This window comes from Phocoena sinus, chromosome 3 (assembly GCF_008692025.1).
Source record: "Phocoena sinus isolate mPhoSin1 chromosome 3, mPhoSin1.pri, whole genome shotgun sequence".
NCBI classification, from domain to species: domain Eukaryota; kingdom Metazoa; phylum Chordata; class Mammalia; order Artiodactyla; family Phocoenidae; genus Phocoena; species Phocoena sinus.
The window spans coordinates 13,100,760-13,123,422 of record NC_045765.1 but is presented as its reverse complement, the minus strand read 5'-3'; the positions used below and the strand labels follow the sequence as shown (position 1 = coordinate 13,123,422).

General features: G+C 50.1%; 2 protein-coding genes across 2 annotated transcripts in view; both read right to left on the bottom strand.

The window, feature by feature from the left end:
- Positions 1–307: 307 nt before the first annotated feature.
- On the bottom strand, positions 308–17,313 carry SLC35E1 (solute carrier family 35 member E1). The gene is made up of 6 exons (XM_032625906.1): positions 16,881–17,313; positions 16,408–16,478; positions 14,099–14,236; positions 12,945–13,070; positions 3,912–4,157; positions 308–3,432 (listed from the first exon to the last, which is right to left on the bottom strand). Exons 1-6 carry the CDS (start codon positions 17,302–17,304, stop codon positions 3,202–3,204), a joined length of 1,236 nt encoding a protein of 411 aa, XP_032481797.1. The 5' UTR covers positions 17,305–17,313; the 3' UTR covers positions 308–3,201.
- Positions 17,314–19,622: 2,309 nt separating this feature from the next.
- The window catches only part of MED26 (mediator complex subunit 26), a 39,325-nt gene continuing 36,284 nt past the window's right edge, over positions 19,623–22,663 (bottom strand). Inside the window, exon 3 of the mRNA XM_032625905.1 lies at positions 19,623–22,357. Coding sequence (XP_032481796.1) covers positions 20,705–22,357 — 1,653 coding nt within the window. The 3' untranslated portion in view covers positions 19,623–20,704. The remainder of the gene's footprint in view (positions 22,358–22,663) is intronic.

Sequence of the window (22,663 nt, the reverse complement as noted above, 5' to 3'; positions counted from 1 at the left end):
ACTCTGTCGTTCCTCATACAGATGTAAGCACAGCTCTCACAACATTCTTGGATTTTCCATGTTATTCTGTTCAATAAAGGCATATCATTAACTGTTAAGCTGTGATTCTAGTTTTGTCCTGCTGGCTCATGAATTCACAAGTCACGTGTTTAAATTTTGGCTTAGAAAAGATTTAAAAAGTTGCAATACACCTGAATGTGGGAACCAAGTTGGTTTGCTCTTTCTGCCTCTTACACGTTTTGTTGCTGGGCACGCTGACGACAGGGTCACTCAGAAAGGGACCCTCACTGACAAACTGGGACCAATCTTGATTCCCTGGAGACCACCATTTATTTTTGGTAAATGCCAGCCATGAATATACACAGTATCATTCCCACAGAACAGTCTATAGCAAGAAAAGTCCTGAAAACAAGGTGACAATTGAAAAAGAGAATTCACAATGTTCAGATTCTTCAATAATTTAATGTTCTATGTCCTTAAGGCTGTTAGACCTTAAGGTATCCAGGTCTGGTTATGTCCCAGTGATAACAGAGGGCCTGTTGCATGATGTATGCCAAATACACAGTAAAATCCAGAAATTCCAAGTGCTTCTTCATTTGAACCTATTTGGCTTCTCTCCTTTGTAACAGGGGTTTGATTTTCCCAATAATGAATGAATTAAAATAAGGTGCTTAAAAATTCCACACTGAGTCTCAAGATAGTGAACAAACACTATTTAAAAATGCCCTCTGAGCCTCAGTTTCCCCTTCTGTAAAACGAAGGAGTTGGGTTTGAGTTAGTTTTGCAGACCATACCACGGATGGGTGAACTAGCTGTCACAATCCCTGGCAGTGAGGAGGTGAGGGGCACCCAGCTGCAAATGTGGATTTGAGAGTGGGGTGGAGGGTTGAGCAAGGGCAGCAAGTGGCTGGAAAACTGGCCTTCAGGAGGTCAGTGTCAGCTTTGAACTTTCAAGTCTCAAAAGTATGTCTTTGTCTTTTGATCTGATGATTTGGTCTAATATGATTGTCTCTCATTCCAGTGTATGTACTCACTGTAGATTTATGTACAGAACTAAATATCCCATTTATTCATGTATAAACCGTAATAAAACCAGTCAGATATTTCCCCTCACCAGCAGATCTTGCACTGGAAAAGGAAAACAAATATACACATTTCAGCAACCTCAGAAATTTCATTAAACCTGCATAGAGGCATAATTCATTTTGGAGTTCAATTATACGTTCAATAAATCAGTTCCTATCATAAAGACAACTACTGTAATGTCTATGCTGTGCAAAATTATCCCCATTTATTGTGGTTCAACTGCAGACTCTACTGCCTCTGGTGAAGGCACTCAGCAGGTTCTTTTCCCAAATAACACCCTCAGAACGGCCCCTTCCTGTCTTACACAGCATTGTCTCAGAACTTGTGGCCAAAGTAATTCAAAAGCAAGACAATGACAAACAGGGACTCCTTAGGCCAGTGGTACTGAACTCACAGGCCACAAGGGGTCCCTGTGACCTCTCCAGGAGCCGCCCATTCATAAGCTGACAAAAGTGTAACCTCTAAGTGTAAAATTCTAATTACCAAAACGAACAGGAGTCAAGCGGTACTTTCTTGAAACAGAACCGTCTCACATGCCAGGAGGTAAAGGGTGACCCGATATCCCATCTGCTGATCAAGCCAAGTGCCTGTTCAAGAGGCCGGGGACAGGGCTGAAGGAAGAAGGCTGCCATCAGCGAAGACCCTCAGAGCCAAGCAAGTGGTCCTTTCCGAGGGCACAGTCTCTAGTGATGCCAGGTGTCCCGACCTGGACCTCAGCACATGGGTTACCCACTAGGGTCACATAATTTTCCTCGAGTGATTTTACCAAAACCCAAACTTTTTCTTGACCAAAGACGGATTTGGCAAACCAAACCCTGGCTTGGTGCTTGCCCCTTCACTGGGACATGATTCAGATCCTAATGCAAACACCACAAGAACAGCTAATGGAAATCAGAGCACTGAGCTCTCATCTATGACACAAACTATCGAGATGACATTCTTGATTTATCTCACTTTCAGGGACTGCTCACTAGAAAAGCTAGTGACCAGCTTTTCAAAACACTTCCTTGCTACTAAACGCAGAAATGTGCCGAGACAGGCATCGCCAGCAACTTCTCTTGTTTTTAAATGCTTAAAAACAAAAGGGTTTTCCAACCATAAGCTGATCCTCATGCATCCTGCATCCCCTAAGGGGGATGGGGGCATAAAAGCACAGACAGCTACAAAATTTGCCCTAGGAAAATGCAAGATCCTCATAAAGCCAACATCACCCCCCCCCCCCAAACATCCTACTAAGTCAGCACAGAAGTGGTGAAAGCTCAAGAAACAAAACAAATATTATAGAAATAGAGCCTGAAACACTGAACACGATTTCCTCATGATCCTTCTCACAGCCCTGCGTCCCCTCCTCCTTGCTGCTCCGAGAGGAGAGATGCCCTGCTCCAGCAACGGAAGAGGGAGCCCAGGAGACAGCGGCCACCTTTCCCTCTGGATCCGGGCACACGCCACCTCTGACTTTTGGGTCAGAATTAGGCTCTAAGAATTCAATGCTAATTACAATAGCTTTGCGCTGGGGAACGTTTGCCAGAACTGCAAACAGCCATGGGGCTGATCAGAAAGCTGAGTCCATCTTTGTGGCTGGAGATGTTTTCAATAACCGTTACACTCCTCTGCTCCATGGCTGCACCAGTCCTACGCCTACCTGAGCAGTGGAATTAAAGCTGCTAGTCTGTCACCAAGCACCGCCCTAGGGTCCTTTCCTTGCCACCCTCCCCGCAAACCACCTCTTGCCCACTCCGAGGTCTGTGTCCCTTCCAGAGAGGGTCCTGGCTGTTATCTGGAAAACAGAACAAGAACTCTGAAAAACATGACTTGGGAAGTAAGTCCACACAGAAAGGTAAAAGCCGGACGAGATTTCCATATGGCGACGCAGCCCTCAGAAGACAGACTCCAGGAAGAAAGGGCGTGAAACACCGGAGCTCGGGAGCAGTGGTCCCCACGGCAGGGACGGCGTCCTGCTGCCCCCACGGGGGGCCGGGAACCCCAGGGTCTTCTGATGGTTCTGCACCGTCCCCCCTTGGCCGAGTTGTACATTCACTGGTTGTCAGAAGTTTCTGGTACTGCTGGGGGGTAAGAGGGAGGGTTGGCAGAACGTCCTGCCCTGGTCGCTAGACTCTACACGTCGTAACGGTTCAAAGTGTACGAGTTTGGGTAGCTCTGCCGGCTGTACTGGAAGTGATCTGTCAAGATGTTGTTGCGGCCGTACTGATAGTCCCCGTGCTGGGGGAAGAGAATGCCGTTGTGGGGCTTCTCCAGGGCGCTCCAATGATGCTCCTTACTGCTCAGGTCCCCCGTCGTGACGGGGAGGAGGTGCTTCCGGGCTTGCTGATTCGCGTCATACTTGGTCTGCGAGGTCAAGAGAGCGGTGAGACCACTGGCTCCTTGTCCAGGACACGCACAGAGGACAGAGGGGAGCTCGAGATTCACAGCCAAGCAGCCTTCAAGGCCAACACAAGTGTCATCCCTAGCGGGGCTGGGCATGGCCAGTGAACTGTTACTGGACCGGCCCTACCTGTCAGCCATCCCACAGCCTTACATCGGAACAAACAATCTTCGCAAGGAGGGAGGGAAATTCCCGATAAAGCCTCAGTAGACCCGAGAGCCACACTGGACTGAGGCATGAGCCCGGGGTCATCTACGCAGGAAAAGGAAGCCCCGGGCAGAGGGGGCTGAGCCTAGACCATAAACCAGTCAGTGGCAAAGCTGGCAGCTGGAACCCGGGCCTCTTAGTTCCTGGTGAGGCCCCTTCCATTCCCCGCCCCGACCAACTCTCGGTAGACTCCCTGGGCGTCCGGGGGGACAGCCTCCCCCCACCCCAGACTCACCTTGTTGTACAGAAAGACTCCCAGGATGGCCGTCATCATGCCCAGGACGTTGGTGCTGGTGACTGGGTTTCGCAGCATGATGAGGGACACTGTGATGACCATGATTCTCTTGGTGGCGTTGGCCACCGAGTAGCTCAGAGGGCTGATGAGGTTGAGGATGCTGAAGGCAATGACGTTCTGGGCGAAGTTACAGAAGCCGCTGACAGCCAGGAGCAGAAGCATCCAAGGCCACTGGGACACATAGGTCTACAGAGACGGGGGAGCGAGAACAGCACTGCGGTCACACGCTTGCCCTGGCAGGGGGGGTGACACACAGCGGCTTATCAGGCTCACACATTCGCTGGGGAACAGACCCAGGTGGGTCATCATGTGATACCAGGTGCTTTATCTATACAACCTCTGACCTTCACGACACTCTGCATGGAGCAACAATAATAATGATCACCACCCTTTCCTGCTGAGGAGGCGGAGGTTCGGGGGGACATCAGCTACCCAAGGGCTGCAGAGTATGACACAAACCAAAGCCTTCCCTCATCCCTGTCCAGTGAGGGCCGGGGCTCTGGGTTAGCGGAGCAAGGTCTGCATTCTGGACATCACCTCAGTCTGTTTGGGCTGCCAAGACAAAATACCACAGGCTGAGGGTGCTTCCAAACAACAGATGTTTATTTCTCACAGTTCTGGAGGCTGGAAGTTCAAGATCAAGGCGCCAGTAGATTCCGCATCTGGTGAGAGCCCTTTTCCTGGTTCAGGGTGGCACCTTCTCACTGGGTCCTCACATGGCAGAAGTGGTGAGGGAGCTCTCTGGGGTCTCTTTTATAAGGGCATGAATCCTATTCATGATGGCTCCACCCTCATGACCTAATCACCTCCAAAAGTCCCCACCTCCTAACACCATCATGTTTGGGGCTTAGGTTTCAACATAAGAATTTGGTGGGGGGTGACAGACATTTAAACCATAGCAGACATGATGCATTGTATAAAATGGGGAGGTCCTGGGAAGGCAGCCTCTGGGTGTGTGAAGACCCCCCCCCCCCCCGCCCAAGGCTGGGAGCCAGAGGCTCTGCCCCATTGCTGGGAACCCCCCGGGCAAGCTGCTCGACCTCTCTGTTTCCTTCATCTATGAAATGGGAAAGATTGACCCCGATAAGTCCACACAACGCCGCTGCTATGAGGATCAAATGCAATCATGGCTCTGAAAGTGCTTTAAAACAATCCCAAGCCAAACAAACAGGAGGTGATGCTATCGTCAAAATTTTAGTTACCATTTGACCCTCACCAGAAGTAAGCCACCCTAATGAAGGGGGCCCAGAAGAAACCACAACTAGCAGACGTCGGGGCCACAGAACTCCTCAAAGAGCCTGGGCTGATCCCAAGCCAGTTCCCAGGCTGCTCTGGCCTTTGACAGAGGAGGATGCAGCTGGGTCGCCCAGGACAGTGGTGTCTAGTGGCCCTGCCAGGATGGGAGCTGCAGCAATCTTAGGGCAGCGGCCTGATTCTATCTCTACCACCCTCTGATAGGGAACGATCACGTAGTCCTCTTAAAGGTGAGGGAGACCTGAGTAGGCGACCTGCTCAGAATTGCCCAGAACGTTGCCCTAGTTGGGACAATAGCCTCTGTAAGGCATGTGAGCCCACCAGCACGCCTTCAGGGTGAGCTGGCCTGTTCTCCCAGCAATTCTTCCCTGAGGTGACCCATATGGACTTCCAAGCTATTTTTACAAGGCAGCCAGCTTGCAAAGATATCTATCTTGCAGGAAAGGAACCCAGGCAATCCAGCTTTTTAAAAGAACTGACATAACAATAAAGTCAAGTGTTTCTTCCTCCCGGTGGATAGTTCCATGTCTTTTCACACATATATTGACTCATGTAGCCAACACTGCAATCAGGATTCAGAACAGCTCCATCACCCCATAACACTCCCCAGGGCTTCTTTGTGCAAACCCCCTCCCCCAACCCAGGCAACCACTGATATGTTCCTCATGATAGGTTCATCTTCTGGAGACTGTCCTATAAATGGAATGATACAGCATGGAACCTTCTCAGACAGGTTTCTTTCATTCAGCATAATGCCTCTGACCCCCCCACTCCCCAAGTTGTTGTAAGGGATGACAGTTGTTATTGCCGAGAAATGTTCTGCTGTACAAACATACCGAAGTTACCTTAACCATTCACCCGTTGAGTGACATTTGGGTTGTTTCCAATACTTTGTGATCATGAACAGAGTTGCTATAAACATTCATGTACAGGCTTCTGTGTGAATGTGAGTTTCATTTCTAGAGTAAATACCCAGGAGTGAGACTGCTGGGACATATGGTCCGTGTATGTTTAACTTCAGAAGAAACTCCCAAATGTTTTCCAGAGTGGCTGCATGACTTTGCACTTGCTCCAACGATATATGAGAATTCCAGTTGTGGCCCAGCCTCGACAAACATGGTACTGCCAGTACTTTTCATTGTAGCCATCCTACTGGATACGAAGTAGCATCTCATCTCGGTTTTAATTTGCTTTTCCCTAATGACTAATGATGTTGAACATATTTCACATGCCATCTGTACAATCACAATGGTGAAGTTCAAGTCTTTGGCCCATTTTTAAACAAGTTGTTTTCCTACTATTGAATTTTGAGAGTTCTTTATATATCCTGAACATAAGTCCTCTGTCAGTATCTCATTGGCAAATATTTTTTCCCAGTCTGTAGCTTGTCTTTCTTTCACTTAATAGTGTACTGGAAAGCAAAAGTTTTTTTTTTTTTTTTTTTTGTGGTACGCGGGCCTCTCCCTGTTATGGCCTCTCCTGTTGCAGAGCACAGGCTCCGGACGCGTAGGCTCAGTGGCCATGGCTCACAGGCCCAGCCGCTCTGCGGCATGTGGGATCCTCCCGGACCGGGGCACGAACCCGTGTCCCCTGCATCAGCAGGTGGACTCTCAACCACTGCGCCACCAGGGAAGCCCGCAAAAGTTTTTAATTTTGATGAAGTCCCCATTTACCAATTATTTTCTTTACGGACTTTGCTTTTGGTGTAATGTCTAAGAACTAATCCCAAGTTGTGAAGATTTTTCTTCTGTTTTCTTCTAAAGGTTATCATTTTTGCTCTTAAATTTAGGTCTAGAATACATTATGAATTAAATTTTGTATAATGTGTGAGGTTGAAGTCAAGCCTCAGTTTTTGCTTATGGATGTCCAATTGTTCCAACACCATTTGTTAAAGAAACTATCCTCTCGCCATTGAATTGCCTTTGAACCTTCATCAAAGATGAGTTACCCATATTTGTGAGTATAAGTTCAAACTGCCTATTCTGCTTCACTGATCGATGTCTCTCTCCACCAATACCCATACCTTTATACTAAGTCTTAAAATTATGTAATGTGATTCCTCCAACTTTATTCTTTCTCTCTCAAACTTATTTGGCTATTCCAGTTCTCTTGCCAGTCAGTGTATGTAAATTTTCCAATCAGCTTTTCTATATTAAAAATTTAATATATATAGGTATATATCTTATCTCCATGTATACACACACACACAGATAGATTAGTATCTCAAGTTTTTTTCATTTACACCTTTGACAAGGAGAAAAATTAAAGTTAAAATTTAAGTAGTGATTTATAGTTGAATTAATACTAAAGAATAAAATTTTGTTGGGTATAGAGAATTTTATTTTGTCCTTTCAAATCTGTATTTCTTTTTTCTTTTTCTTGTCTTGTTGCCCGGCTACGATATCAAGTATGATGTGGAATGTGCATGTTGAAAGTAAACATCTTTACCTTATTCCTGAATTTAGGGGGAAAAGCCTTCAATCTTTCATCATTATGATGTTAACTATATATGCCCTTGATCAAGTTGAGGTAGTTTCCTTCTATTTCTAGTTTGTTGACTTTTTAAAACTCATGACTGGACGTTGGACTTTGTCAAATGCCTTTTCTGCATCAGTTGGTATGAATACATGATTTTTGTTAGACTATTATAGTAGATTACACTGACTGATTTTCAAGTATTGAATTAGCTTTGCATTCTTGATTGAAATCCCACTTTTTCATAGTGTAGCATGGTTTTTATATATCACTGCATTTGATTTGTTCTAATACTTTGTTAAGAACTTTTGCCTCCGTGTTCATGAGGGATTTTGGTCTTTTTCTTGGTTTTGTTATGAGCCAAAAGTGTTCCTTTCCTTTTCTGTTTTCTGGAGGAGATTGTGTAGAACTGGTGTTTATTTTTCCTTAAGTGTTTGGTAGAAATTACCAGTAAAACCATCTGGGCCTGATGACTTCTTTTTAGAAGGTTTTAAACTATGAATTCAATTTCTTTAATAGCTCTGAGACTCAGGTTATCTTCTTCATCCTGAGTGGGTGCATTTTGATAGTTTGTGGTTTATGAGGAACTGGTCTATTTCATCTATTGTTGAATTTATGTGTATAGAACTGCCAGTAGTAGTAGTACGGTTTTAAGGTCTGTGAGTTCTGCAGTGCTATTCCCTCTTTCATTCCTCATATTTGTAGTGTCTTCTCTCTCTCTCTCTCTCTCTTGTTTTTGGTCAGTTTTGCTTAAGTTGAAAAAAATTTTTTTCTCCCTTGAGACTTCCTCTTTGGCCCAGGGATTATTTAGAAATGCGCTGTTTAATTTCCAAGTGTTTGGAGATTTTCTCATTACCTTTCTGTCATTTACTTCCGATTTCATCATGATCAGAGAATATACTTTGCATGTTTCCAATCCTTTTGTTAAGGTTTGTTTTGTAACAAAGAATATGATCTTGGTGAATGTTCCACATGTACACTTGAAAGAATGACTGTTCTGCTGCTGTTGGGTAGCGTATTCTAGAAATGTCAATGAGACATCCAGTTGGTTGACTGTGACATTCAGTTCTTTATTCTTGCTGATTTTCTATAGTTCTGTTGATTTTGAAGATTCTATATTTGCTGGATATATTTGTTGATAGTTCCTTAGTGTCAGTACTTTAAAAAAAAATGTTATTCTACTTTTGGTTTTCATTGTTTCTGATGAGAAACCCGCAGTCATCCAAACTGCCGTTCTATAAATACTGCATCGTTTTTCTCTGGCTGTTTTCAAAGATTTTTTTCTTTGTCTTTTCATCTTCTTCTCTCTGTGGTTTCAACTGGATAATTTCTATTGATTTATCTTCAAGTTATGGACTTTCCTCTGTCACCTCCATTCTGCTTAGCCCATCCAGTGAGTGTTTAAGCTGTTCCTTCCATTCTGGAACTTCCATTCGGTTCTATCTATCTTCTGTTCTTCCCATTTGTTTCAAGAGCATTCTTGGAGCATGATTATATATCATTGCTTTAAAGTCTTTGTCCAATAATTCCAACATCTGGGTCATCCCAGTGTTGGCATCTGTTGATTATCTTTTCCCACAAGACTTGAAATTTTCCTGGTTCTTCATATGCCAAGTAATTTTGGATTATATCCTGGACAGTTAGAATATTATAAGACTGTAGGTCTTATTTAAGTCCCATGGGGAATATCAATATTTGGTTTTAGCAGACTCAGTTGGGTTCAGGCTACAAGCTTGAGCAGCCTCCTGTGGGTTGTGGTTCCAATGTCAGTTCTGTTTTCAAAGCCTTTTCAGTGGTACACAGCTCTGTCCTGAGTGTGCTCTACCCAGTTGTCACTCTTGGTCCTGGGTAGTAGTCTATCCTGTCTTTGTATGCTGCTAGGATCGGATTCCCATGTGCGCAGCTCAGGAGTGGGCCCAGGATTTCATGTTTTATGAGATCATTTTCTCTGGGTTCCTCCTCTCCATGTCTCCTTGGTACTTTATGGTTTCTGAGGGCTCCCTCTTTCAGTCCTCCAGTCAGAAAGTTGGAATTAATTACCCCATTCTGCTGTGTCTTTCCCACAACTACACCTCCTTTCGGGGGCCAAGCAGTGGGAGAATGAAGGGAGAAAAAAAAATGCAATGGGGCTAATCCCATCCTGTGACTGCAGAGGGAGGCTGCCCCCCTCAGCATCTCAGATGCCCGTGGGACCTGCTGCCGCCACTATCATGGGATTGCTGGGGGCCTGGGATGCGAGAGAACAAAGGAAACAGAGAAAATGGGGGATTTCCTCTACTCTCTCTGAACATCAGGAATCTCCTTTCCCCGTCTGCAAGCCAGCATAGAGGGCTTTTGACTGTCTTCTCCCCCAGTGCCCACTTCTGCATTTCCGGCTGCCTTGAGTCCAGGCTGGAGACACAGGAGGCAAAAGAAAGGCAAACTCACAGATGGCTCAGTGGTACTTTGCAATCTGGCTTTTTCTACCAGCCTGCCTGCTCCCATTTACTTTCCAGTTTTCAAATACCTGTTTCACACATCCTGTCCAAACTTTAAAACTAGGCTTCCTGCTCCCAAGTCTGGTGATCCGTGCCTGGCTTCAGCTGAACTGTTGGCATCAGGGCTGGGCGTGTCTGGGAAGTGCCCTCTGTAGCCTTTGCTTCTTGGTAACATGGCGAGTAGCAGGCCCCAGCTGATATTCTCCGACCTGAACCTCCTTCCTCCCACTATGGAGCGCCGCACTGGAACAGAGCTAACTCACCTGGCTGAGAGACACAGGGCAGAGAGGAGGAGCCCCGACAGGAACCCCGCCTTCAGGCGGCAGCGCTGTGGACTACTGCATGCTCCTAGGGCTGCTGTTAAAACGCACAAGGTCCCCATCAAGGTAAAAAATAGATGGCCTCAATGAGAAAAACTAGAAGAAAACCGAAAAATGTCCAAAATACAAGAGAAAAGCAAAGCAAAGAGAGCAGACCTAAAAATAAGAGAGAGAGCAGAGCAAAGCCTACGTATACCTGTTTGTGTGTATACACACAGACCCCAATGAGTTGTAACAGGACAGTGTAAGAGAACTGAAGCCAAACCTATAGACGATACTATGCAGTCAATAAAAGGAACAAAACGACCTAACAGGTCAGTATGGAGTGATCTTCAGGACATGTCACTGAGTGGAAAGAGCAAGGCACTCTTTTCTAAGTATCTAAAAAGCCACTTTTTGTGTAAGGAGGAGGGAGGTATGAACGCACTTGGCCCTCAGTATCTGTGGGGCATTGGTTCCAGGAGCCCCCAATCTGAGGATGCTCAAAGTCTCTCATATAAAATGGCGTAGTACAATTTATAGTCGGCCCTCCATATCTGTGGGTTTCACATCTGCAGATTCAACCAGCCTCGGATGAAAATTCTGATCCTCGGTTGAATATGGGGACTCGAAACCCATGGATATGGAGGGCCGACCATATATAGAAATTTGCTTATGTCTGCGAAGAGAAACACTGAGAGGGTAAACCAAGATCAGAAAAATGGCTACTTATGGGGGTCGGCAGTGGGGAGGCAACAGGGACTGAAGTTAGACTTCTTTGAATAAACCCTGTCATATCACTTGGGTTTGGAAATATAAAGGTTTGATATATTCAGTGAGGGAAAAAAATTGCCTAGAAATTGAAAACAAATGGAAGTAAAGGAACCCAGATGCACAAGAAGTTGGTGACAGAGGCACATTGTGAAAACAATTATTTCAAGTGCCCTTAGAACACGGTATTCCAGTTGTACGTCTGTAACGAAACCTGTTTTAAGGACAGACAGAGCTGCCAAGAAATCTTTACCGTTTCTCTGTACGCTACCTGCAGTTGTCTGGTAGGGAGTCTCACTTCGAAGCAGTTATATGTGTGTACAGTAGAATCACGTATGAACAGTTTCCGTAGTATATTGCAAATGAGAAACGTTGTGAGAAACCAAGTGTACCAGGAAAGACACACACACACAAAATCAAAGCAGTAATAAATGCTGCAATGTTAAACTGGACTTAGAATCAATCAGGATAAGCTCTCCCCTCCGCCACCAAATACGTCTTTCCTGGTTTTTTACTGCCAAGGCTTAAAAACAATGACAACCCAACAGCAGTGAGCACACGTGGCACTGAGATGGTATCTCTAAACACGAATCTCTCTCTGCTAAGAGCAACCCGGGTCCCTGAAGGAGTGGCTGATTGCAGGTCTGGGATGGGAGGCGCACAAGATGAGGGAGGATATCCTGTGGGGCCAAAAGTTACCCAAGGCTGATATGTGCTATCAGAAGGGCAGGGAGCCAATAAGAAGGACTCCATCAGCCCAGACAAGATATTCTGAATATTTAACAAAATAACGCATACAACTGACAAACACAAGTTCACAATGATACTGAAAAGTAAATAAATCAAAGAACCCTCCTTCACCCAGAAGAAACCCTCAACTCCCTGTTAACACTCCCTGGTTTTCTTTACTTTGAAAACTGGTAACTAGAAGGAAAGAGAAGCAGTAAACTGCTTTTCATGCACTGTACTTTCAGGTGACAAACTAGTTCCAGCCGATGATGGAAAGTTCTTCACAGAAACATTACAGCTAATCAACATGGAAGGGAAGTTAGAACACAGAGCCACGGCTGCCTCACCTGGAAACCAGAGATAACCTCCACTACGTCCATAGGTGGTGGTAGGGATTAAAGACCAATGTCAAGAATCCAGTCAGACCTCATTAAGCCCTAATAAACACTGACTCCATCTAACTCGGGCCTGGAAGAACCTCCTTCTTATCACTGTCACCTGCATTAGTTTCTACCACATTCTCTGGAGGCTGGTCCTGTAGGTGGTGGGAAGATGCTCTTTCCTGTGCCTAGAGAGCTATGGATACATCTGGTGCCAATGGAAGTACAGAGATGACACCAAGAAAGGACTCGAGCAGTGCAAGCACAGTTTCCAAAAGGCAAAGTGAGATCTGAACCAAACTGTCAAGATGGGAAACTTGCTTGTGCTTGTTTTCTTCCTTGAATGCACTGGCACAAATGCAGCAGCTATCAGCAGCTAGGATCTAGCACGACACACAACGAAATGCACAGGCAGCCTTCTTGCTCAGCTGCAAGCGGTGTGAGTCATCAAAGGGCTGAGGGCTAAAAGGGCTGCCTGTCAGAGGCCTCAGCTGCCCCAAAGTCAACACAGAGGCGTAACCCCCTGACAAAGGGCCTACTTTGGAACCAGTTAAGAAAAGGCCATGTTCTTGACACAGGCCAACTCACCAGGTCGCTGCTGACCAGGAAAGCCGAGAGGTCCACCAGGACCCACGTGGGGATCATAAAAAAGACGGCATGGCAGCCCAAGATGTTCAGCAGCCGGAGATGGTGGATCCTTGAATCTCTTAATACCTGAAGGGAGAAAACCTCTGTAAAGGCTGATCGAAACTATTAAGTGGCAAGAGGGGCTCCGCTTACCCAGGCCCCAAGCATGGTGACTGTACGTTAACCCTGACATCTGACCTTGACTGCCAAACCTGAAACTGCACCTATGACGAGACACACAGCCCATGTCCAAAACAGGCACGATGTTTCGTACATGAAGGACGGAGAAAAGAAACAAAACAAAACAAAACAAAAACAAAAAACACCAACACTCAATGCTGGTGAAGCTACAGTAAAACAGGCACTCTGAAATGGCACTGGTTAATGTCTAAATCGGCATAAAGTATATCAAGAGCCATAAACATCTCATACCCTCTGACCCAAGAACTGTAAACCTATCAAAAGGAAATAACCTGAGAGACAGAAAAATGTTATGTGCCAAGACGTTCATTACAATATTATTTATAGTGAACAGCTGGAAATAATCTGCATCTGCAATAGGGAAACTGACTGTGTCACTTGTGATACCTGAAAAGATGTGATTATTACTGGAGTTAGGAGCAATAACTTTCAATGATATGGGAGCATGCAGTGTTGCAATAATAAATGAACGAAGCACAATTTGAAAAGTACGTATAATATTACAACTCTAAAAACTGTGCAGGAAAAATCTCTAGCATTAATAGTAGTTCTCCTTAGGGGACAGCACTGCGACTTTCCTCAGTAAAGAGGAAACCCTGCGGCAGAGGGCAGGTCTCTCTTGATTCCTTGTCTCCAGCACCTACTATGATGCCTGGCACACCGTAGGTGCTCAATAAGTTTTCTGATTTCTTTTCATTGGGCTTTTCTCCATTTTTTCACATTGAATGTAGGCGAACTTTATAATAAAAAAAACAAAAAAGCTATTTAAAAACCAAACAAATAGAAAACCAGCAGAAGGGCAACAGGATTTGTTTTGTTCCAACACCAAAGAAATCCCTACTCGGCCACTTTTTTTTAGATGCCACCCGCACACCCCTGCAACACCAGGTGCACCCTGGATGGCACCCAAATACCTTTTTGGAGAAAATATTCTGAAGCGAGAAGCACAGTGTGGCAGCAAGGGCACTGACGAGCCCCCACATGTCGAAGGACAACTCCGTGACAGTGGCCAGCAGGACGCCGCTGATGATGGGGATGAGTGACAGGTACACCTGTGAGAGGAGGGCAGGAGGGGCTGATGGGCCAGGGATGAGCTGGGCCACCCAACACAGATGACCAGAGGAAAGCCTCAGCTGCTGTCTCTTCCCTCCCCAAAAGGACACTGCCTACCCCCTTGAACAATGGTGTTAGCCACGACAGTGAGGCTCTAGGGGGCGCTGGGGGGGTGGGTGGGACGCAGATGGTTCTTGGAGTACCTGAGGGCAGGGCTGTATCACTGTGGGTGGCCCCACCCCCTACACCATCACCCTCATTAAGAGCCACAAACCAGGGCTGGTCTCAATAGGATCTATCCAGCTGCTGCCACCAACACACCAGGGTCTGAAACTTCAATCGTCTGAAAGGCTGGCCGGGTCCCTCTTATTTTGGGCTCTTCCAACATGCAGTTATCCCTGGTAGGGACACTGCCCCGACACCTTCTCCAGTTGGAGATCTCCTTTCCCTTCAGGTGTCAGTTCACAAACACAAGAACTTTCCCTGACTCACCTCCCCCTAGACGCTGTCAGTTTCCTCTGCTATGTGTTCCAGGGAATAGCACTCTCCATCCACTACAAGCGCCCTTTACATTGTCTGCGTCCCTGCACTCGCTTAGGGCAGCTCCTTGTTCACTGCTCCTGGTGCCCAGCACACGGCAGGCAACCCAGTAACTGCTGGCCGAAAGAACGAGTAGCGAGTGCCATGATAGGGGGCCTTCCAGAAGGCTCAAGCTTTCCAGGGCCTAGGGCAAGGAATGGCCCTGGAACTCTGGTGGCTAAAATGGGATCCATTCCCCACACTTAGCTCTTCTTACTCCTGACTCATCCTTCTACAAAGGATACTCTTAAAGCACTTGGGAGACTTTAGGAGGGGGTGGTGAGGCTTCCCACCCCACCAACGCCCACACACAGGGCCGAGGGAGGCCTCTGAATTCCAGAATTCCTGCTCCCCCCACTACTGGCTGTCGCCCTCGGGCTCTCCCTTTTGAAGTCCCATTTCTTCCCCTGAGATCAGGAATGATTACCCAGCTTATCCAAACAGGGTGGGACCACACTTACTCTATCATTATCCTTAGTCTCCTGCCTAAGCCATTCCCCTGTCTTTCCTCTCTGTGTAAGGTTCTGGCTTCCCGCCCAAGCCGGGTACAATGTCCCTTACAACAGGAAACCTGATAAACACAATGTGATATGGAGAGATGCAGCCGCACACCTCAGGCAACTCCGACCTAGGGAGACAAGTCACACCTGACGTCACCCTGCAGGTGGGCTGCAGAGCGCGCCCAGATCTTGCAGGGGAAAAGACTGGCTGAAAGAAAACATCAGCCAGAGGTGGCCCCATTTCTATAAGCTGATCCTGGGCACCGCCGTTCTAAGTTACATAAAATACAGGATGCCAGAAACCGACCACATAGGAAAGAGGAGCTCTGTCCAGCATGAAATGGATTCCAGCTGGGACAACAGGAGTCCCACTTCCACTTAAGGACACAGGGAAAGGCTGTCTCTGGCTGACGCCACAGCTTCTCTCCCTCCAAGCCAGGAAATACCCAGGCCTGGCATCTTGAACAGACCCTGAATTGTGCCCGGAGCATCTTCCCTATGCAGCCCTGGGTTCTGCGTGTTGTTTTCACTTCCATTCCCAGACATTCACAATTCCTGGCTGTTTTTGTTGTGAAGACTTTGCTGGGCTTTGCCAAAATCGGACTCCTCTGACTAGCATTTCACTTCTGACCCCAGAAGTCCCAACCTGACCGCTATCTCTTGCAAAGATGTGAAACTCTGTCAGAGTTCCGTTCCAGCAAGGAGTCGGATGTTCCAAGGATGTTCCAACCCTGACCCCACTGGAGGGGCATGGGGTGTCTGGTCAGGATGGGACCAAGTTATCCAAGTTGCCTACCAGCAACCCCAGGTAGGTAATCAAAACAGGAAGGAACGCTGCACTTGAGATGGATGGCAGCATCCTGAGATCACCCAACAGAGACAACTCAGGAACACACACACCACACACCCCTGCCCCCAGGGTGATTGCAGAACATTAGCAGCAAAAGAGCCACCAGAGGTCTCTAAGCTGACTTCCTTCCTTGACAGGAAGCCAGGCAACCTGCAGGCCAGGAACCTGGACCACGTCACCAGCTGGGCAACAGCCAGAAAGCCCTTGGGGCCCCCACTGGCCCAGAGCCCTCCTGGGTTACCTTGGTGCTCTGTTTCTCCTTCATGATGATCCGGGACAGGAGGACCACCCAGATGGGCATGGTGGCCTTGACTGCAAAGAGAGGCAAGGGGCGTTCAGGGAGCTGTTCTAGTCCTAGAACCCACCCTGGGACTCTGTCCCAACTCCACTGGAGGGGCGGGTAGGCTTGGCAGCCCCTCAACCTGCTTCAGCTCTTCTATTTCTGTGGGCCTTCCCCCTAACCCAACAGTTCTGATCCGCCCTGCTCAGCTCCCAGCATTCTTTTCAGCCCCTTCCCTTCCCGAGACCCCTGTGCGTGTCCCTCTCTTGTTAAAAGCTTTTGGCGGCCTCCAGCGCCTTTCGGACATTAGCTGACTTCTCAGCCCGGCATTCCTGACCGTCGACTGCACCCCGGCCGGCGCGCTCCAATCCAAGCGCCGAAGCCCCAGGCGGCGTGCCCCGGACGCCTTCCCCTAGGCCAGGCTTGGCACCCACCGGTGTGCGCGTAGGACACGGGCACCTTCCAGATGCTGACGTGCGCGGACACTGACGCGAAGTACTTGCCGAAGGCGAGCGGCAGCACGTAGCGCGGGTAGAAGCGCGGTGGCAGGAGCGGGCCCGGCGACTGATGCGGACCGGGCCCAGGGCCCGAGACTGGCGGCGCCGGGGGCACGCGCCAGGCGCGGAGCAGAGGCGGGAGCCCCGCGCACAACGCCAGGATGTGGCACAGCGACACGGTCACGGGGAACGGGAAGGCGCTCAGGATCACCTTGTTGACTACATTGCCGCCCGCGCTCAGCGCGTACCACAGCAGGCACAGTGCCGCCACCCGCGCGCCCTCGCGCGCCCCGCCGCTGCCGCCCGCGGCTCCTGGGCCCCCGGCGCCAGCGCCCACTCCCACCGCCGCCGCCACCGCCATCCTCCCCGAGCGCCCACCCCTTCCCGCCCGTCCGACGGCCCGACGCCGGGCGGGGGTGGGGCAGGATGGGCGGGAGCGCCAGCCAACGCCGCTCCTCATTGGCCGCCACCTCTTGCGTCACCGACACGCGCCGGCAGACGCGCCCGCCACCACGTAGCGCGCGCAGGCCCCGCCCCCTCCGGAAGCCCACAGGGGGAGGGAGGGGCCTGTCCCGGAAGTGGAAGGAAGGGACGGGGACCGTAAAGCCACAAGGGCTCTTCAAGCGGTGGGGTGGCCCGGGGGACCGGGGACGGGGGCCCAGAGCACAAGCAGGAGGGGCGGGCGGGAGCGTTAGGCCCCGCCACGTCGGTGTCTGTGAGCGGGCGATCGAGTTCGTGGGTCAAACCTCGATGTCCGGGCTGCATCGGTGCCCCCCAGCCAGATTCCTGATGGCCGGCGGCGGACAACGAAGGTAAAAGACCAGACCTTTCGGGGAGAGCAACCCAATTGTAAAAACCTCTCCTTGGGCCAAATTCTTTCTGCAAACCGGGAGCGAACTCCCGTGGCTGGACTCCAACAGAGGACCCAACCTCAGAGCGCCCCGGAGCACGTTCTGGGAACTCGATGTGCGCTGTGCGGTGAAACGAGGATGGTATTACCATCTCTTCATTTCACCGACTGACGGACTGAAGCCCAGAGGAGGGAAGCGACGTGGCTTAGATCCTCCGGCCAATTTGGGAGCCGTGGTAATGGCAGCCTCCTCGAGCACCTGTCTCTAGGGGATAGGCAGGAGGGAGGGGCGTGATGCTGGCCCCGACTGCTGACGCCCAAGGACCGGCTGGGATAGAGCAGCCCCAAGCCGCAACGGAGGAAAACAAAACGGTGTTTTCAGCAAGATGATCTTATACTGAAGGACTTTGTTCCAAAAGTCATGTACTTCCAACTTTTGGGGGGATAGGGAATGTTAAAATTTCCTTCTACTGTGTCCTTACTTGGCAAATTAAAAAGTGACAGCCCAACTTGATCCCCAAATGTTGGTGGCAGATCTTAGCTTAACCTTGTGTTCTCAAAGGCAGGCAATATTTGTACCCTAGGGCTGACCAGATACTCAGACACAGAACAGGTGGTCCCTGGAGGGGGTGGGGGAGCAGTGACCTCCCTCAAAGCCCAGGCCTGAGAGAAGGACAGGCTCATGGGATGCCAACCTGCACCCTAATAGTTTCCAGCTGTGCCTGTGACCCTTTGTCACAAGAATAATGTCACCCTCAGGATACCCACATGTCAGCTGGCCATATTACAAAGTGAGAAAACAGGCACAGTGGACTTAGGAAACTAGTTACTCCACAGCACAAATGGTCCTGCTGACATGCTTTCCTTTTTTCCACCCTAAAGTCTGATGATTTAATTTAGTCCTCACAACTCTGGGGTAGCACTTGCAGCTCCCAAATGGGGACAGGTGCACAGGAGTAAAGTGATTAGCCCAGATCCATACAGATGGTAGACGGCAGGGGCAGAGTTCAACCTCACACTGCCCTTAAAGTTACTTCACCTACTTTATCTAGGAGTGGGTGTGTCCTGCACCACGGCTATGTCAGAATTCCCCACTGGCTCTGAAACTGTGGTTCTGGGTTGACTGAATGTTCCTGGACCCCGTGGTTTGCCCTGTGGGGCTGCCCCTCTAAAGGGGTAGCTGCTTCCTTACCTGTGAAATTAAGTAGATATGGACAAGACCTATTCCAGAGTGATAAAAACTAGAAAGCCGAAGCATACAGTTTCAGAGACAAGGGGGATGAATTAAAAGATGATCAAGGAAGTCAAGGAAGAAAAGTTATTTTTTAAAAAGTCAGCCCCAGCCAGACAGTAAGACAGCCCCAGGCCTGCATGGGGAGCTGGCAGCCTGGGGCTAGCTAGGGCCAAGGGCTAGGCTGCCAAACACAGCTTGGAGCCATGCCATTTAAGAACTACAAATATTTTAGGGGGTAAGACAAGGTCACTGAGACCTGGGTTGTGGAGCCGGCTTGGGAGGGCTTCTTTCTGGGGAAGATGAGGTCTGGATGGAGACAGATGTGGCCCCTTGTTCTGTCACCCAAAGCTAGCAGGTGACTCTAGAGATGGGAGAGGCATCGTGGCCCTGAGTGAATGAAAGGCAAGGTGGAGGGCAGTCTCCATGCAGAAGGCTAGGAGGCTGACTTTGTGACTTTGCCCTGTCCACCTCCCCATGGTCTGGCTAGCTGTGGGGCCTGAACCGTGGATATGGGGTCCAGGTCTTGGCTAATCCAGAATCCAGAAAGGGCTGATATGGCTGTAAAGGACCAAATTAAAAACAGTTCTCAGACTGGTTTGTGCAAATGTTTTTTTTTTTTTATTTCCACATTTATATCACAAGGTGTCCATTTACTGGACCAAATAGCAAAGTTGCTCCCTTCTGCGTCCTGAGAACACAGAAGTCTAGGTACTGTACATTCACTAAGGCTCCTTGTTTTTGCAAATCGCGTTTATGACAAATAACCATAAGGCAAACGAATCTAAAGGAATGGTTATGAGTGTTTCCAGCGTACAGACAGGTCTCTTCTCACCCAACAGTACAGCTTACACACCAGTAGCACCCACGGTTGCTTTTGTGTTTTCTGGGGAAGAGACTCTAGAAAGGTGAACTTTTCTAGATATGTGCAGGAAGGGGAAAATGAAGAGGGAGGAACAAGGAACGTTATTCATTTGATGGTCAGATGGAAGAGGGGGGTAAAATAAACTCCAGAAAACTTAAATTTTTGCAGCATTTCTTTAAAAACTGGGTTGTAACTGAAACCAGATACAAATGTGTGGACGCCCAGGGAGCATGGGTCAAACTGGCTGGCAAGCTGGCCTGCCTGATGCCAGCAGCTCGCTACAGCTGAGAAGCTTCTGGCACCATGATGGAAAAGCTGGCCAGGTGGGGTGCAAACAGAGGCCACAGCGTTGCCCACTGCCTCAAACACTCAGGGCCATGTTAAAAAACAGAAAATGCAGAGATGAGATGCGTGCTTCTGTTGCTGTGTTAAAGGTAACCTCTTCCACAGGTTTTCTGTGCCTGCCTGCAACTGAGGTCCCAGCTCACCGGGGGCTGGGAAGCGTCCGCACCTCTTCCGGGGTGGGGGGCTAACGCTTTTTAATAGCTGGTTTGCTATAGAGTTCTGAACTCACTTTGCTGGCCTTCCTTCCACGCGGTCCTTCCTTTGCAATTTTGTTAGTAAACTGGTAGCAGCATTTCACAAAAGAAGGAGAATTTTGAGGGAAGAGCACAGAGAGACCTAGAGACTCTCGTTCCCTCTCCCTCCCACCCCAGGCCGGACCTCCCCCCACCCTCCGGATTCCCAACCACTGGAGGCGCCGGGCTCTATGGCTGACTGCAAGGTGGGAATGCACTTAGAGCCCGACAGGCCAGTCAGTCCAAGCAGACGTAAGGCAGAATGTTCAACCGCCCGTCGTCGCCGTGCGGGTCGAGCGATATGCACTGCGTCCAGTCATACCAGTTACCCTGTGTGTCATGACACCCGTTCACCCCCGGCCACTGACGGGCCTGGATCCTGTCCAGATCGTCCTGCGTGACCTCACGGCTTAGCCCTGGGAGGTCCGTGGGTGGGCTGTGAGGCACCAGCACGTGCGGCTTCCGGGCCCCACGCCGAGTGCTCTCCTCCTGCTTCAGGTACTCGGACATGAAGTGGTGAGCGCCCGGGGTCTGTGCACCCGACGACGAGAGCAGGCTGCTCTGCTGGCTCAGGTAGGACTGGATGATCTCGTTGCGCGACAGCTCCTTCCAGTTCGTCTGTTCAAAAGGGCTCTGGAGGCTGGCCTTGGCCTCGGGCTTGTCCAGCTCTGTCCTCGGCTGCTCCGTGTGCACAGGGCTGTCGGCCCGCACTGGCTCTTTCTGGGTCAGAGGTTTGATCTGTCTCGTCATGGGGTCAAAGGTGAGCTTCCGCTCTTTTAACCGGACAGGCTTGACACCTGCCTCGGACACCTGCCCGTCCAAGTTAACCGTGTAGTCACGAGGCCGGTACCTCTTCTTCTTTTTGCTGTCCGAGCCACCGGAGGAGGCAGCATCGCTGTCTGCCTTGGAGGAGTCCGGGGAGAAGCCTGCCCGGGGCAGGAGGGGCTCGGCCGGTGGCAGCCCTGCCTTGCAGCCCGACCCCGCGAGCCGCTGGTGGCCCTCAGGCTGCTCCAGCCAGCGCACCGGGCTCTCTGCGCTGGGCAGCAGCTCGAGCCGCCGCACGGGGGGCGTGGACGGCTGGGCCAGCGGAAGCGGTGACGGCACCTGTGTGGCATCGAGTGACTGGGGCCGAGGCGAGGGACTGGGCATGGAGCCCTTGTATGTGTATGGGCTCCGCTGCCGGGCAAAGGAGCCCTCGTGCCGTGAGTTCCGGGGACTGAAAGAGCAGCGAGGCGGCCCCTTGGGGTGGGGGGGACCTGGAGTCTCATCCACCCTGTCCAGCTGCTGCAACACCGCAGCCTTCGTCTGCAAGCAGGGCCTGGGGGGCTTGCCCAGACCCGGGGAGCTGGTGTGTGGCCTCACGGCATTGACGGGGATCTTGCCACTGTGCTTGTCATTCTCGCTGTGCTCCAGGCGGCTGCCCTCGGGGCCCACGTGCCCGCTGCTGTCCAGGGGGCCGGGGAAGCTCTCAGGGCTCCCACTGATCCCATTGGTGGGGAGGGGGGACGAGTTGGCTACCAGGGAGTCGTGGCTCACTTTGGAGACCCTGGGAGGTGGCCCAGGGTGACCGAGGTCGCGCTGGTCCCCCCGGCGCTTGCGGCTGCCCAGCCTGTCTAGCCGCTGCCCGGGCAGCCTCTGGATGTCATTGCGGTTCTTCAGGTCATGGATGCTCTTGGGCGGGCCGCCTGCCCCTGCCTCCGGCCGGCAGTTATGGGCACCCCCGTTGGCCGAGCCGGGGGCACCCGCCAGCCCCCGCAGTGCAGCCTCATTCTGGTGCACGGGCTCGATGAGCTTCTGCCAGCTCCGCAGCAGCTTCTTGGCCCGCTTGGCGAGCTCCTCGTTCTTCGTCTTCTTGCGGACGTCGTTGATGAGCTTCCCAAGTCGGGTTTCCTACAGCCAGAGAGAGACGATGACACACTTTTAGGACAGGGACACCCCATGAAAAGGGAGCTGAGACAGAAATGGGGGGAAGGGCCCCATGTCTCTGAAATGACCCCACTGGCCCCTAAACCACTGGCCTCCCAGACACAAAACCTACGAGGATTTTGGGTCCCTTGTGACATTTAAATTCTCAACTCCCAAGTCCTCAGACCTTATGGTCCCAGAGACGGCAGGCTCCGAAGCATCATCTCATAGGCTCCCAACTCCTGGAGGCTGTGGACGGACCATTTAAGGCTACTGCAAAGCATCCTGGGG